This window comes from Schistocerca cancellata, chromosome 2 (genome assembly GCF_023864275.1).
Source record: "Schistocerca cancellata isolate TAMUIC-IGC-003103 chromosome 2, iqSchCanc2.1, whole genome shotgun sequence".
In the NCBI taxonomy this organism is placed as follows: Eukaryota; Metazoa; Arthropoda; class Insecta; order Orthoptera; family Acrididae; genus Schistocerca; species Schistocerca cancellata.
In genome coordinates, this window is record NC_064627.1 from 772418814 (window position 1) to 772434666 (window position 15853).

General features: G+C 40.4%; 1 protein-coding gene across 1 annotated transcript in view; it reads left to right on the top strand.

The window, feature by feature from the left end:
- Positions 1–15853, top strand: part of LOC126158442 (protein amalgam-like) — an 81488-nt gene that overhangs the window by 13173 nt on the left and 52462 nt on the right. The window contains exons 2-3 of the mRNA XM_049916443.1: positions 7228–7449; positions 10022–10225. Of these exons, the coding sequence (XP_049772400.1) occupies positions 7228–7449; positions 10022–10225 (426 nt within the window). The remainder of the gene's footprint in view (positions 1–7227; positions 7450–10021; positions 10226–15853) is intronic.

Here is a 15853-nt window from a genome sequence, read left to right on the forward strand (position 1 = left end):
GCGATACGTGGTTGAGGTACTGCAATTTTCAGTAAAGTGAAGATCCTTAATCTCACGACGTTTGAAACAACGTGCTACGTTATTTGCTCTACGCCGTTACATACTTAATTTTAGCGTGTGTTTGTATAAACACCTTAATCGGGAAGTTATTAGTGCAAGAAATCGCCGAATCGCAAATAAACTAAAATCGCTAAACAGAGGAAAAGCGAATGGACATGGTTGGATACCTGTACGATTTTATATAATTATTGTGAAAGTACTTGTTCTCTTCTAATAGCAGTTTTATAATAGGACGCTGTAACAACGAATGGCTCCAAGCGATTAGAAAAAGGCACAGCTCATTCTAGTTTTTAAAAAACTTTCACAACCAGATCCACATTACTACAGGTCTTCGAGTTTGTCGCTTATACCAGTTTTTTTGTAGAATTATGGAACATTTTTTATCCTCACATATTATAACCTTATTGGAGTACGGAAATCTCGTGTACAGGAATCTGTAAAGAGTGCACAGACAGATGCTGTGCTCCTTGACTTCCTTTATGCATTCGATGCTGTTCCGCAACGTCGGTAGTAAACGAAATACAAGCTTTTGAAATATCGAACTAACTTTCTGATGATTTGACTAACGGCGTTCTTGCAAAAAGAAGTTAATACCTCATTCTGGACAAGGAGGAGTGTAGATTCGGGAGTATCTTCAGGGATACAGCTGTAAACGTACCGATCAAATGTTGCATGGTAGATAGTTTGTAGCGTCGCAGTAATACCTGGTATATAGTTCGTTACTACACTACTGGCCGTTAAAATTGCTACACCAAGAAGAAATGCAGATGATAAACGGGTATTCATTGGACAAATATATCATACTAGAACTGACATGTGATTACATTTTCACGCAATTTGGGTGCATAGATCCTGAGAAATTAGTACCCAGAACAACCACCTCTGGCCGTAATAACGGCCTTGATACGCCTCGACATTGAATCAAACAGAGCTTGGATGGCGTGTACAGGTACAGCTGCCCACGCAGCTTCAACACGATAGGACAGTTCATCAAGAGTAGCGACTGGCGTATTGTGACGAGCCAGTTGTTCGGCCACCATTGACCAGACCTTTTCAATTGGTGAGAGATCTGGAGAATGTGCTGGCCAGGGCACCAGTCGAACATTTTCTGTATCCAGAAAGGCCCGTACAGGACCTGCAACATGCGGTCGTGCATTATCCTGCTGAAATGTAGGGTTTCGCAGGGATCGAATGAAGGGTGGAGCCACGGGTCGTAACACATCTGAAATGTAACGTCCACTGTTCAAAGTGCCGTCAACGCGAACAAGAGGTGACCGAGACGTGTAACCAATGGAACCCCATACCATCACGCCGGGTGATACGGCAGTATGGCGATGACGAATTCACGCTTCCACTGTGCGTTCACCACGATGTCGCCAAACACGGATGCGACCATCGTGATGCTGTAAAGAGAACGTGGATTCATCCGAAAAAAATGACGTTTTACCATTCGTGTACCCAGGTTCGTCGTTGAGTACACCATCCTGTCTGTGATGCAGCGTGAAAGGTAACCGCAGCCGTGGTCTCCGAGCTGATAGTCCATGCTGCTGCAAACGACGTCGAACTGTTCGTGCAGATGGTTGTCTTGCAAACGTCCCCATCTGTTGACTCAGGGATCGAGACGTGGCTGCACGATCCGTTACAGCCATGCGGAAAAGATGGCTGTCATCTCGACTGCTAGTGATACGAGGCCGTTGGGATCCAGCATGGCGTTCAGTATTACCCTCCTGAACCCACCGATTCCATATTCTGCTAACAGTCATTGGATCTCGACCAACGCGAGCAGCAATGTCGTGATACGACAAACCGCAATCGCGGTAGGCTACAATCCGACCTTTATCAAAGTCGGAGATGTGATGGTACGCATTTCTCCTCCTTTCACGAGGCATCACATCAACGTTTCACCAGACAACGCCGGTCAACTGCTGTTTGTGTATGAGAAATCGGTTGGAAACTTTCCTCGGTTGGAAACTTTCGTCATATCAGCACGTTGTAGATGTCGCCACCGTCGCCAACCTTGTGTGAATGCTCTGAAAAGCTAATCATTTGCATATCACCTCATCTTCTTCCTGTCGGTTAAATTTCGCGTCTGTAGCACGTCATCTTCGTGGTGTAGCAATTTTAATAGCCAGTAGTGTAAATATGTTGCTCGTCACCTGATTGCGTTCTTCTTGCATCCGTGGTATTGGGTGGGGTAATTGATCCCATATTTCTTTTTGTTTCGTTTAAAACTGAAGCTTTCGTTGTACGATGCAGTGTGGATTTATGTGTATCTGTTATTGCTTACGAACCTGTGTTTGAACTGCTCGATTTAAATGCTTTGTATGTATATTGCTCGTATTGTACGTTATTTTTGTTTGCATCCGTTTTCCGTTCTTTCTCGCAATTTAATGGAGAATTTCATGTTAGCAGGTTTTGACAGTATTAGTGTTCACAGTTATTACATCTTGTCATGGAACGAGTATGTAATTCTGCTTCGAATGGTGTTGCTTCTTGCCAGAAAGTGCTGTGCATTGTACAAAATGGCTTACAGAGTATGGCTGTAGATTTAGATTAGTATGCTTTTAGTCATGGTGCCTATAGTACTATTCCAAATGCTAAAAATGCAACAGTAGTTACGCAGATGTTTTCACAAGCTAGTAACAGGTACTACAAACAGTACATTTTTGCAGAAATCACTGAAAATTTCAATGGGCTCCATTAAATGCGAGTACGGGAAATGGATGGGAACAATAATAACGCTGAACACGAACAATATACTTGCAGTACATTTCAATCGAGCAGTTCACCCACAGATTCATAAGCAGTAACAAGTAGGCATGAACCCACAAAATACCTTGCAACGAAAGCAACTTCTGTTTCATATGAAAAAAAAATCAGATATGGAATCATTTACCCCACACAATACACGGAGGAGAGGAAAAAAAAATTGAATATAATACGATCAACATATTTACATTGCATATCGAAGAATGCAATACACACAAGATCACAATCAGGAACGTAATTTCCATTCGATAACAGTCACAACTTCCCCATGAACCATGGACCTTGCCGCTGGTGGGGAGGCTTGCGTGCCTCAGCGATACAGATGGCCGTACCGTAGGTGCAACCACAACGGAGGGGTATCTGTTGAGAGGCCAGACAAACATGTGGTTCCTGAAGAGGGGCAGCAGCCTTTTCAGTAGTTGCAGGGGCAACAGTCTGGATGATTGACTGATCTGGCCTTGTAACATTAACCAAAACGGCCTTGCTGTGCTGGTACTGCGAACGGCTGAAAGCAAGGGGAAACTACAGCCGTAATTTTTCCCGAGGACATGCAGCTCTACTGTATGATTAAATGATGATGGCGTCCTCTTGGGTAAAATATTCCGGAGGTAAAATAGTCCCCCATTCGGATCTCCGGGCGGGGACTACTCAGGAGGACGTCGTTATCAGGAGAAAGAAAACTGGCGTCCTACGGATCGGAGCGTGGAATGTCAGATCCCTTAATCGGGCAGGTAGGTTAGAAAATTTAAAAAGGGAAATGGATAGGTTAAAGTTAGGTATAGTGGAAATTAGTGAAGTTCGGTGGCAGGAGGAACAAGACTTTTGGTCGGGTGATTACAGGGTTATAAATACAAAATCAAATAGGGGTAATGCAGGAGTAGGTTTAATAATGAATAAAAAAATAGGAGTGCGGGTTAGCTACTACAAACAGCATAGTGAACGCATTATTGTGGCCAAGATAGACACAAAGCCCATGCCTACTACAGTAGTACAAGTTTATATGCCAACTACCTCAGCAGATGATGAAGAAATAGATGAAATGTATGACGAGATAAAAGAAATTATTCAGGTAGTGAAAGGAGACGAAAATTTAATAGTCATGGGTGACTGGAATTCGTCAGTAGGAAAAGGGAGAGAAGGAAACATAGTAGGTGAATATGGATTGGGGGGATGGAATGAAAGAGGAAGCCGCCTTGTAGAATTTTGCACAGAGCATAACTTAATCATAGCCAAGACTTGGTTCAAGAATCATAAAAGAAGGTTGTATACGTGGAAGAATCCTGGAGATACTAGTAGGTATCAGATAGATTATATAATGGTAAGACAGAGATTTAGGAACCAGGTTTTAAATTGTAAGACATTTCCTGGGGCAGATGTGGATTCTGACCACAATCTATTGGTTATGAACTGCAGATTGAAACTGAAGAAACTGCAAAAAGGTGGTAATTTAAGGAGATGGGACCTGGATAAACTGAAAGAACCAGAGGTTGTACAGAGTTTCAGGGAGAGCATAAGGGAACAATTGACAGGAATGGGGGAAAGAAATACAGTAGAAGAAGAATGGGTAGCTCTGAGGGATGAAGTAGTGAAGGCAGCAGAGGATCAAGTAGGTAAAAAGACGAGGGCTAATAGAAATCCTTGGGTAACAGAAGAAATATTGAATTTAATTGATGAAAGGAGAAAATACAAAAATGCAGTAAATGAAGCAGGCAAAAAGGAATACAGAAGTCTCAAAAATGATATCGACAGGAAGTGCAAAATGGCTAAGCAGGGATGGCTAGAGGACAAATGTAAGGATGTAGAGGCTTGTCTCACTAGGGGTAAGATTGATACTGCCTACAGGAAAATTAAAGAGACCTTTGGAGAGAAGAGAACCACTTGTACGAATATCAAGAGCTCAGATGGCAACCCAGTTCTAAGCAAAGAAGGGAAGGCAGAAAGGTGGAAGGAGTATATAGAGGGTTTATACAATGGCGATGTACTTGAGGACAATATTATGGAAATGGAAGAGGATGTAGATGAAGACGAAATGGGAGATAAGATACTGCGTGAAGAGTTTGACAGAGCACTGAAAGACCTGAGTCGAAACAAGGCCCCGGGAGTAGACAACATTCCATTTGAACTACTGATGGCCTCGGGAGAGCCAGTCATGACAAAACTCTACCATCTGGTGAGCACGATGTATGAGACAGGCGAAATACCCTCAGACTTCAAGAAGAATATAATAATCCCAATCCCAAAGAAAGCAGGTGTTGACAGATGTGAAAATTACCGAACTATCAGTTTAATAAGTCACAGCTGCAAAATACTAACGCGAATTCTTTACAGACAAATGGAAAAACTGGTAGAAGCCGACCTCGGGGAAGATCAGTTTGGATTCCGTAGAAATGTTGGAACACGTGAGGCAATACTAACCTTACGACTTGTCTTAGAAGAAAGATTAAGAAAAGGCAAACCTACATTTCTAGCATTTGTAGACTTAGAGAAAGCTTTTGACAATGTTAACTGGAATACTCTCTTTCAAATTCTGAAGGTGGCAGGGGTAAAATACAGGGAACGAAAGGCTATTTACAGTTTGTACAGAAACCAGATGGCAGTTATAAGAGTCGAGGGGCATGAAAGGGAAGCAGTGGTTGGGAAAGGAGTAAGACAGGGTTGTAGCCTCTCCCCGATGTTATTCAATCTGTATATTGAGCAAGCAGTAAAGGAAACAAAAGAAAAATTCGGAGTAGGTATTAAAATTCATGGAGAAGAAGTAAAAACTTTGAGGTTCGCCGATGACATTGTAATTCTGTCAGAGACAGCAAAGGACTTGGAAGAGCAGTTGAACGGAATGGACAGTGTCTTGAAAGGAGGATATAAGATGAACATCAACAAAAGCAAAACGAGGATAATGGAATGTAGTCAAATTAAGTCGGGTGATGCTGAGGGAATTAGATTAGGAAATGAGACACTTAAAGTAGTAAAGGAGTTTTGCTATTTAGGGAGTAAAATAACCGATGATGGTCGAAGTAGAGAGGATATAAAATGTAGACTGGCAATGGCAAGGAAAGCGTTTCTCAAGAAGAGGAATTTGTTAACATCGAGTATAGATTTAAGTGTCAGGAAGTCGTTTCTGAAAGTATTTGTATGGAGTGTAGCCATGTATGGAAGTGAAACATGGACGATAACTAGTTTGGACAAGAAGAGAATAGAAGCTTTCGAAATGTGGTGCTACAGAAGAATGCTGAAGATAAGGTGGGTAGATCACGTAACTAATGAGGAGGTATTGAATAGGATTGGGGAGAAGAGAAGTTTGTGGCACAACTTGACTAGAAGAAGGGATCGGTTGGTAGGACATGTTTTGAGGCATCAAGGGATCACAAATTTAGCATTGGAGGGCAGTGTGGAGGGTAAAAATCGTAGAGGGAGACCAAGAGATGAATACACTAAGCAGATTCAGAAGGATGTAGGTTGCAGTAGATACTGGGAGATGAAGAAGCTTGCACAGGATAGAGTAGCATGGAGAGCTGCATCAAACCAGTCTCAGGACTGAAGACCACAACAACAACAACAACAACAACAGTCACAAGGTCGAAATTGCTCTATTGGGTTTTGCAAATAAATACAGTTTATCACTAGACTACCAGACCTATCCATAAAGTATAAATGACAAATATTAGTATGTACTACTCGCATTTCGGAAAACAAGTATATAGATTATTGCCCTATATTTTCCCGAATTCGAAGTTCACCGCCGAGGCACTCGGAGCGCTTCCGTATTAAACATGGGTCTTGCACTTCTAAGATTTTGGTCTTTTGTAAGTGATCGCAAAGCGCACACAGAGCGCTGATGTGAGAGACAAGGGTGCCAGCCTGACCAGAATTAAATTCATGCTCAGATCAACGACTTTTAGTCCGCTGTTTCGACCAGCCTGGATGAGAATTTTCAGTGGTTTCCTGCATCTACGTAGGGAAATGTGGAGCCATTTCTTATTTCCAGCCTCAGAAAATATGACTCGTTAACAGTTACGATATAAAAATTCGCAAAGCAGAAATAGCACGACTCGTAGAAAGATGGCGCACTTGAGGTATGTGAGGTGTGGGTATGACATCAGGCACTGGAATGAGTGCCAGAAATCTGCAATATGTACCAGGTGCTAACACTACAAAGAAAATAGGACAACACCATGAAGCAGATGCACGTCACAACTGAACTTGATCGAACTAGCATATGCATACATTGTCAGCTGCAATCCCTGGATTCATTGTTATTTCGACCTTGTTGGATTTTAATGGAAAAATGTGTAGTCTTTTACTCTTCTGCTTACACTATCTGTAAAATGCACTCAGTCCCAAACCATGCATACCCGATTCCATTGTTTACTGATTTCTAATGGGCGATGTATGTGTCTACAGGTCTGTCACGACCAAGCTTGGATGGAGATGACGGCTACCAGATGGATGATTATGCCAACGATGATGATCCAGACACCAATGTGTCAGACTACGAAGAGGAGAAGGAGTACACGGGTCCGCCACCTGAGTTCACCGTGCAATCTATGATGCTGGAGGCACATGAGGGTGACACTGTTACCTTCCCCTGCTCGTGGAAAGTCCCAGTGGACGATCTCAAGGAGCGTAAGTATTTACAGCTATTTAATATTTGCAGCTTTAAGCGTGCTGTGTGGCAGCAGAATTCTGCCAGGACTACTGATTTGATGTGACACTGAACATGAGGGCCAAATGTTAAAAGCCACATAAATGAGTTCTTGCTTACTTTTTGATAAGACAATGATTCAGAGAGGTAATAAAAGATTCTGATATAAAACTAGGTAAGATAAGATGGTTTTAAGCTTTGTAGTAGTTTGTTACAACAGATAAAATGCATGTAGTTTGCGTTAATTAATTTTAAATAAATGACCTGAGTCTAAAAATGTGAATTATGAATAAAATATTAGTAAATAAAAATATTAGTAAATCCAATGTAACACACACAAATGTGGGAAAAATGTGACCATATTTGACTGCAATACCTGGGTTCATCAAATTGAACAAACATCTAAGACAACATTCTGGTGTTCAACTTAAAGGAAGGCAACTTCTCAGCCGAGATCGCATTTGTAAAGCTTTTATTTACAGTGACCAGTTTCGGTAAACAGAACTACCCCCGTGTGATCTGATCAGATGAAAGTGACTCTGTTTACCATACTGGTCATTGTAAATTGAGGTTTTACAAATGTGATCTTGGCTGAGACATTGTCTTCATTCAAGTTGAATGTTCAGATAGCCCCCTTGTCACTCAGAATGAGCAAGTTAATATTGTGGAGTGACATGAACTTAAACTAATTTTTATTGTCGGTGGTAGCATGGTGGAGTCACACAAAAACATAGCATATCTTCGAGTAAGATTTGACTTGAGAACACAGAAGCATAATGCTAGGGCAATAACTGGCCAGTTCAATTAGTCTGAGAATGTTGCAGATTTGCTCAGCCAGAAATACTGTGGTTGTACCAGAATAGCTGATGGTGCTGGTACAACATATATCAAAGTTGAGTGAGAAACTATGGTGAATGTTAAAATTCAGTCCTTGCCACATATATTCCATCTTCATCTAGTGACAAAAGTCATGGGACTGTGATATGCACATATACAGATGGTGGTAGTATCGCTTACACAAGGTATAGGAGAGCAGTGAATTGGCAGAGCTGCCACTTGTGCTCAGGCGACTCATGTGAAAAACATTTGTGACATGATTATGGACGAACAATGGGAATTAACACACTTTGAATGCAGAAACGTAGTTGGAGCTAGGGACATTGGGCATTCCATTTCAGAAATCATTAGGGAATCCAATATTCAGAGATCCACAGTGCCAAGGGTGTGCCAGGAATACAGAATTTTAGGTAATACCTCTTACCATGGACAGTGCAGTGACTGATGGCCTTCGCGTAACAACTGATAGGAGCGGCGTTTGCATAGAGTTGTCAGTGATAACAGACAAGTAACAGTGCATGAAATAACCACAGAAATCAATGTGGCATCTACGACAATAGTATCCATTAGGACAGTGGGGTGAAATTTGGTTTTGATGGGCTATGACACTCAATAACCAACATAAGTGTCTTTGTTAATAGCATAATATCACCTGCAGCGCATCTCCGTGCTTCCTGACCATATCCTTTGGACCACAGATGACTGGAAAACCATGGATTGATCAGATGAGCCCCAATTTCAGTTGGTAAGAGCTGATGGTATGGTTCGAGTATGGTGCAGATCCATGAAACCATGGACCCAAGTTGTCAATAAGGCAGTGTGCAAGCTTTTGGTGGCTCCATACTGGTGTGGGCTGTGTTTATGTGGAATAGACTGGGTCCTCTGGTGGAAATAGTTATGTTCAGCTACTTGGAGACCAATTGCAGCCATTCATGGACTTCATGTTCCCAAACAAGAATGGAATTTTTATGGTTAACGTAGTGCCTTAACATCAGGCCACAGTTGTTTACGATTGGTTTTAAGAACATTCTGGACAATTTGAGTGAATGATTTGGCCACCCAGGTCGCCCTACATGAAGTGCATCAAAACATTTATGGAACATAATCGAGAGATCAGTTTGTGCACAAAATCTTGCACCGACAACAATTTTGAAGTTACAGATGGCTGTAGAGGTAGCATGGCTCAATATTTCTGCAGGGGACTTCCGACGACTTGTTGAATCCATTCCATGTCAAGTTGCTGCATTGCGCCGAGCAAAAGAAGGTCTGACTCTTGTCAGCTCAGTGTATGGTGGAATCTGAGGTACTTTTTGGTTCTTTTATCTGCAATTTCTTTTCCATGTAAATTGAATAACTAATTTGGAAACCTGGAAAGCAACAGGAATTTAGCAGTTTCATGTGGGCTGTGGCAACCCTATGAAGCTAGTCTCCACATACACACTGACGGAGAGAATCTGTACCTTGAGCCTCGAATTTTGCAGCAGAATATTTGTCTGTTTCTTCACTACCTGAGTCTGGCTGTGTGATGTAGTGCTAGAGTATGTTCTAAATAACAGTGTTCTTGTTAAATTAACTTAATGAAACTATGAAAATGTTTAACAAATTTCATTTGTTTCCAAGATAAAAAAATAAAAACAAATAAGAGTGTAGTGGGCCCCAACTTGTAGAAAATATTACTTGGTGAATTTTCTCATGTACTTTGTTTTCTCATTTTAGGCCCAAACTTTCCTCTCATGTGGAAAAATGGAACCTCATCACTGATTATGGGTGCCATCATAGCAACAACAGATAAACGGGTTCAGTTAAATGGCTCTAATCTGATTTTGACAGATGTACGCCCTACAGATCGTGGTACCTATACGTGTGAAATACTGTCTAATGAAACACCAATGGATCTACACCATTCATTGGAGGTCTTTGGTAAGAAGAACCCTTATTTTGATACATTAAATTCAAATTCAAATAGAGTGCTCTGGGAGTTTTTACATCTAATCCATGTATAAATTATAATTGTTAGACTCCATACATTGTTCGCCTACATCAGTAGCCACTTTTTAAAATGTGGAAACTATTGTAATCATACCTATTTTTAGCATAATTCATTTTCAAGTATGTTAGAAGACAAGGTTTTATCATAGCAAAGAATATGAATGCTACTCTGTGACACATTAATACATCCTTTCTTGTCTTGATGTTGTTTCTTAACATTCAAATTTCACTACTATTAAGTGGGACACATCAGTTGTGTGCACTCCAGATGATGTGGAAATTACTTAAAGATTCTTCTGTTATCTGTATGACACACGTTTCATGTAGTTTTTAAATTACAGTGCCTGGACTTTTGCATATAAGCTGAACTAAAAAGGATAATTGTGAACAATAGTAAAATAAATGAAACTTTAATATAGCCTTCACAAAACTTGCCAAACTCAGCAGGTTCTGGCAGGCTAACATACCATGGCCATACTGCCATGCGTGGGCCCTGTTGTTGTTGTTGTGGTCTTCAGTCCTGAGACTGGTTTGATGCAGCTCTCCATGCTAATCTATCCTGTGCAAGCTCCTTCATCTCCCAGTACCTACTGCAGCCTACATCCTTCTGAATCTGCTTAGTGTATTCATCTCTTGGTCTCCCTCCATGATTTTTACCCTCCACACTGCCCTCCAATGCTAAATGTGTGATCCCTTGATGCCTCAGGACATGTCCTACCAACCGATCCCTTCTTCTAGTCAAGTTGTGCCACAAACTTCTCTTCTCCCCAATTCTATTCAATACCTCCGCATTAGTTACGTGATCTACCCACCTAATCTTCAACATTCTTCTGTAGAACCACATTTCGAAAGCTTCTATTCTCTTCTTGTCTAAACTATTTATTGTCCATGTTTCACTTCCGTACATGGCTACACTCCACACAAATACTTTCAGAAACGACTTACTGACACTTAAATCTGTACGCGATGTTAACACATTTTTCTTCTTCAGAAATGCTTTCCTTGCCATTTCCAGTCTACATTTTATATCCTCTCTATTTTGACCATCATCAGTTATTTTGCTCCCCAAATAGCAAAACTCCTTTACTACTTTAAGTGTCTCATTTCCTAATCTAATTCCCGCAGCATCACCTGACTTAATTAGCCTGCATTCCATTATCCTCGTTTTTTGTTGATGTTCATCTTATACCCTTCTTTCAAGACACTGTCCATTCTGTTCAACTGCTCTTCCAAGTCCTTTGCTGTCTCTGACAGAATTACAATATCATCGGCAAACCTCCAAATTTTTCTTTTGTTTCCTTTACTGCTTGTTCAATGTACAGATTGAATAACATCGGGGAGAGGCTACAACCTTGTCTCACTCCCTTCCGAACCACTACTTCCCTTTCATGCCCCTTTACTCTTATAACTGCCATCTGGTTTCTGTACAAATTGTAAATAGCCTTTCGCTCCCAGTATTTTACCCCTGCCACCTTTAGAATTTGAAAGAGAGTATTCCAATCAACATTGTCAAAAGCTTTCTCTAAGTCTACAAATGCTAGAAACATAGGTTTGCCTTTCCTTAATCTTTCTTCTAAGATAAGTCGTAAGGTCAGTATTGCCTCACATGTTCCAACATTTCTACGGAATCCAAACTGATCTTCCCCGAGGTCGACTTCTACCAGTTTTTCCATTCGTCTGTAAATAATTCGCGTTAGTATTTTGCAGCTGTGGCTTATTAAACTGATAGTTCAGTAATTTTCACATCTGTCAACACCTACTTTCTTTGGGATTGGAATTATTATATTCTTCTTGAAGTCTGAGGGTATTTCGCCTGTCTTGTACATCTTGCTCACCAGATGGTAGAGTTTTGTCAGGACTGGCTCTCCCAAGGCCGTCAGTAGTTCTAATGGAATGTTGTCTAATCCCATGGCCTTGTTTCGACTTAGGTCTTTAAGTGCTCTGTCAAACTCTTCACGCAGTATCATATCTCCCATTTCATCTTCATCTACATCCTCTTCCATTTCCATAATATTGTCGTCAAGTGCATCGCCCTTGTACAGACCCTCTATATACTCCTTCCACCTTTCTGCTTTCCCCTCTTTGCTTAGAACTGGGTTTCCATTTGAGCTCTTGATGTTCATACAAGTGGCTGTCTTTTCTCCAAAGGTCTCTTTAATTTTCCTGTAGGCTGTATCTATCTTGCCCCTAGTGAGATAAGCCTCTTCATCCTTACATCAATTAAATTCAATATTTCTTCTGTTTCCCAAGGATTTCTACTAGCCCTCGTCTTTTTACCTACTCTATCCTCTGCTGCCTTCACTACTTCATCCCTCAGAGCTACCCATTCGTCTTCTACTGTATTTCTTTCCCCCATTCCTGTCAATTGTTCCCTTATGCTGTCCCTGAAACTCTGTACAACCTCAGGTTTAGTCAGTTTATCCAGGTCCCATCTCCTTAAATTCCCACCTTTTTGCAGTTTCTTCAGTTTTAATCTGCAGTTCATAACCAATAGATTGTGATCACAGTCCACATCTGCCCCTGGAAATGTCCTATAATTTAAAACCTGGTTCCTAAATCTCTGTCTTACCATTATATAATCTATCTGATACCTTTTAGTATCTCCAGGATTCTTCCATGTATACAACCTTCTTTTATGATTCTTGAACCAAGTGTTAGCTATGATTAAGTTATGCTCTGTGCAAAATTCTACCAGACGGCTTCCTCTTTCATTTCTTAGCCCCAATCCATATTCACGTACTATGTTTCCTTCTCTCCCTTTTCCTACTGTCGAATTCCAGTCACCCATGACTATTAAATTTTCGTCTCCCTTCGCTACCTGAATAATTTCTTTTATCTCATCATACATTTCTTCAATTTCTTCGCTATCTGCAGAGCTAGTTGGCATATAAACTTGTACTACTGTAGTAGCCATGGGCTTTGTGTCTATCTTGGCCACTATAATACGTTCGCTATGCTGTTTGTAGTAGCTTACCTGCACTCCTATTTTTTTTATTCAGTATTAAACCTTGTCCTGCATTACCCCTATTTGATTTTGTTTTTATAACCCTGTATTCACCTGACCAGAAGTCTTGTTCCTCCTGCCACCGAACTTCACTAATTCCCACTATATCTAACTTTAACCTATCCATTTCCCGTTTTAAATTTTCTAACCTACCTGCCCAATTAAGGGATCTGACATTCCACATTCCACGCTCCAATTCGTAAAACGCCAGTTTTCTTTCTCCTGATAATGATGTCCTCTTGAGTAGTCCCCGCCCGGAGATCCGAATGAGGGACTATTTTACCTCCGGAATATTTTACACAAGAGGATGCCATCATCATTAACCATACAGTAAAGCTGCATGCCCTCGGGAAAAATTACGACTGTAGTTTCCCCTTGCTTTCAGCCGTTCGCAGTACCACAACAGCAAGGCCATTTTGGTTAGTGTTACAAGGCCAGATCAGTCAATCATCCAGACTGTTGCCCCTGCAACTACTGAAAAGGCTGCTGCCCCTCTTCAGGAACCACACGTTTGTCTGGCCTCTCAACAGATACCCCTCCGTTGTGGTTGCACCTACGGTACGGCTATCTGTATCGTTGAGGCACGCAAGCCTCCCCACCAACGGCAAGGTCCATGGTTCACGGGGGGCCCTGATACATTGGTATTCTGGCCGGGGTGAAAGAAAAATGGGAGCGGTCAACTGAAACAAATCAGGTGATGACTTCAGGCCATGGTGCACAGCTGCCAGCCTCTGGACCCACACCTTGCAACACATAGTTTGGCTAAACAGATAATAACATTTGCTTATAAACACCATTGGAAGTTGGACTGGGAATTATGAAAGGTAATGGAAGGGTTTAATCCAAAAGTAGGAGAAAAACTAAAGAATGCTACTTCAATTTAACACTTCTGATACAACAGAAATATTTCATTCATTAGCAGAGTCTGCTGAGGGGCAAAATATGTTTGTTGAGAACTCTTTCTTCTGGAAGAAAGCATTGGTAGTGAACTTGACAAAGACATGGAACAAAATGTGAAACTGACATATTTTACCAAATAATAAAGTAAACATACAGGAGGTGACAGCCTATGCCAGGTTGATATTTCAAGTAATTGTTTACCCACAAGATGCACAGTAGAAAATAAATAAAGTGGGACACAAAGTACTAGAATATATTTAAGAATAGACGGGTGTACCTGATCAAATTTGTCAAAAAGTTTATCATCTTAGATAATAAAGATTATACACACATAGATGAAAGGAACAATTGTTTTATAAAGATATTTATGCAAATATTAAATGTTGCAGGTATGAAGAAAGCAAAAGAAAATGGGGTCACTATTAAAGAGAAAACGCGAGTTTTAAGAAATTGGTGATAGAAATGTTATAGAATGGTTGAATTCATCAAGGAGTGGAAAATCTGAGATGAAACAACAACAGGATGAAAAGGATAGATTGCTATTGACCGCATAGTGTGGGCATTGAGTCGCAGACAGATACAGTGAATCAAAACTATTCATAAATGTCTTAAGAAAATGTAAGAAGACAAAATGAAACTTTGGCAAGAGAAACAGTTGAAAGCAGTAGAGCATGAGAAAAGCAAAATGGAAACATACTTATTGGTAGACAGCACATTTCATCAGTTAAAATGAAGTGATATAGAATGGAGATAAAATTGTACTAGCATTCCAAGGTTCCTATAAAAAGTTGAGTAGTTCAAGAGAAGAATTAGGAACTCAGACAGTTAGTGGTGAAAATAAATACATTCTAGAAGTAATGTTAGATGAAGTGTGTACAGCCATTTGATGTATGAAGAAAGGCAAAGCAGTTGATGGTTATCGTGCCCCATTAGAAATGGGTAAAGCTGGAGGTAAAGTAATGAAAAAGGAACTTGCAGTATTGGTTTTAGAGGAAGCCTGTTCCCCAAAATTGAAAAAAAGCTGTAATTATTCTACTTCATTATAAAGGAGACAGATGTAAAAGACCTATAAACTATCAGTCCTCTTTTTATAATTTACTTGTTAGTAACTAAAATTATCACCAATCAAATAAAAAACTTTAGATTGTATCTTGGTTCATTTCCACATGATAGCTTATTGTTGTCGATCCACAGCTGCAGTTCATTTTGTACGGGAAGGAAGGCCATCAAGCACCTACAGTTTTTATGAAATTTATTAGCAGACTGGTTTCAAAGCTCCATAGCTTCATTACGAATGCTCTGCAGGATTTTAAACAACCAAGGGACAAGTTGGCTATAGAAGTGGATACAGCAATGCAGACCATTTACAATCTTTAATAAAGGTTAAGAAACAAAGTAATAAGTATGCATGACCACTTTGTCTGGGGTTCATGTATTTTGAGAAAGCTTTTGACTCAGTTTCAAAAAAATCTGTAATAGCAGTCTCTCAAAAACAAGACTTTCATTCAAAGTAAACTACTATACTGAAGAATATGTATTACGATGCCATAGTATCCATTAGATTTTATCCAAGCAGTGAGAAATCTAGAATTGAAAAAGGTATTAGGCAAGGAGAATACATATAATCAAAATCATTCTCACTAGTCTTAGAGGAA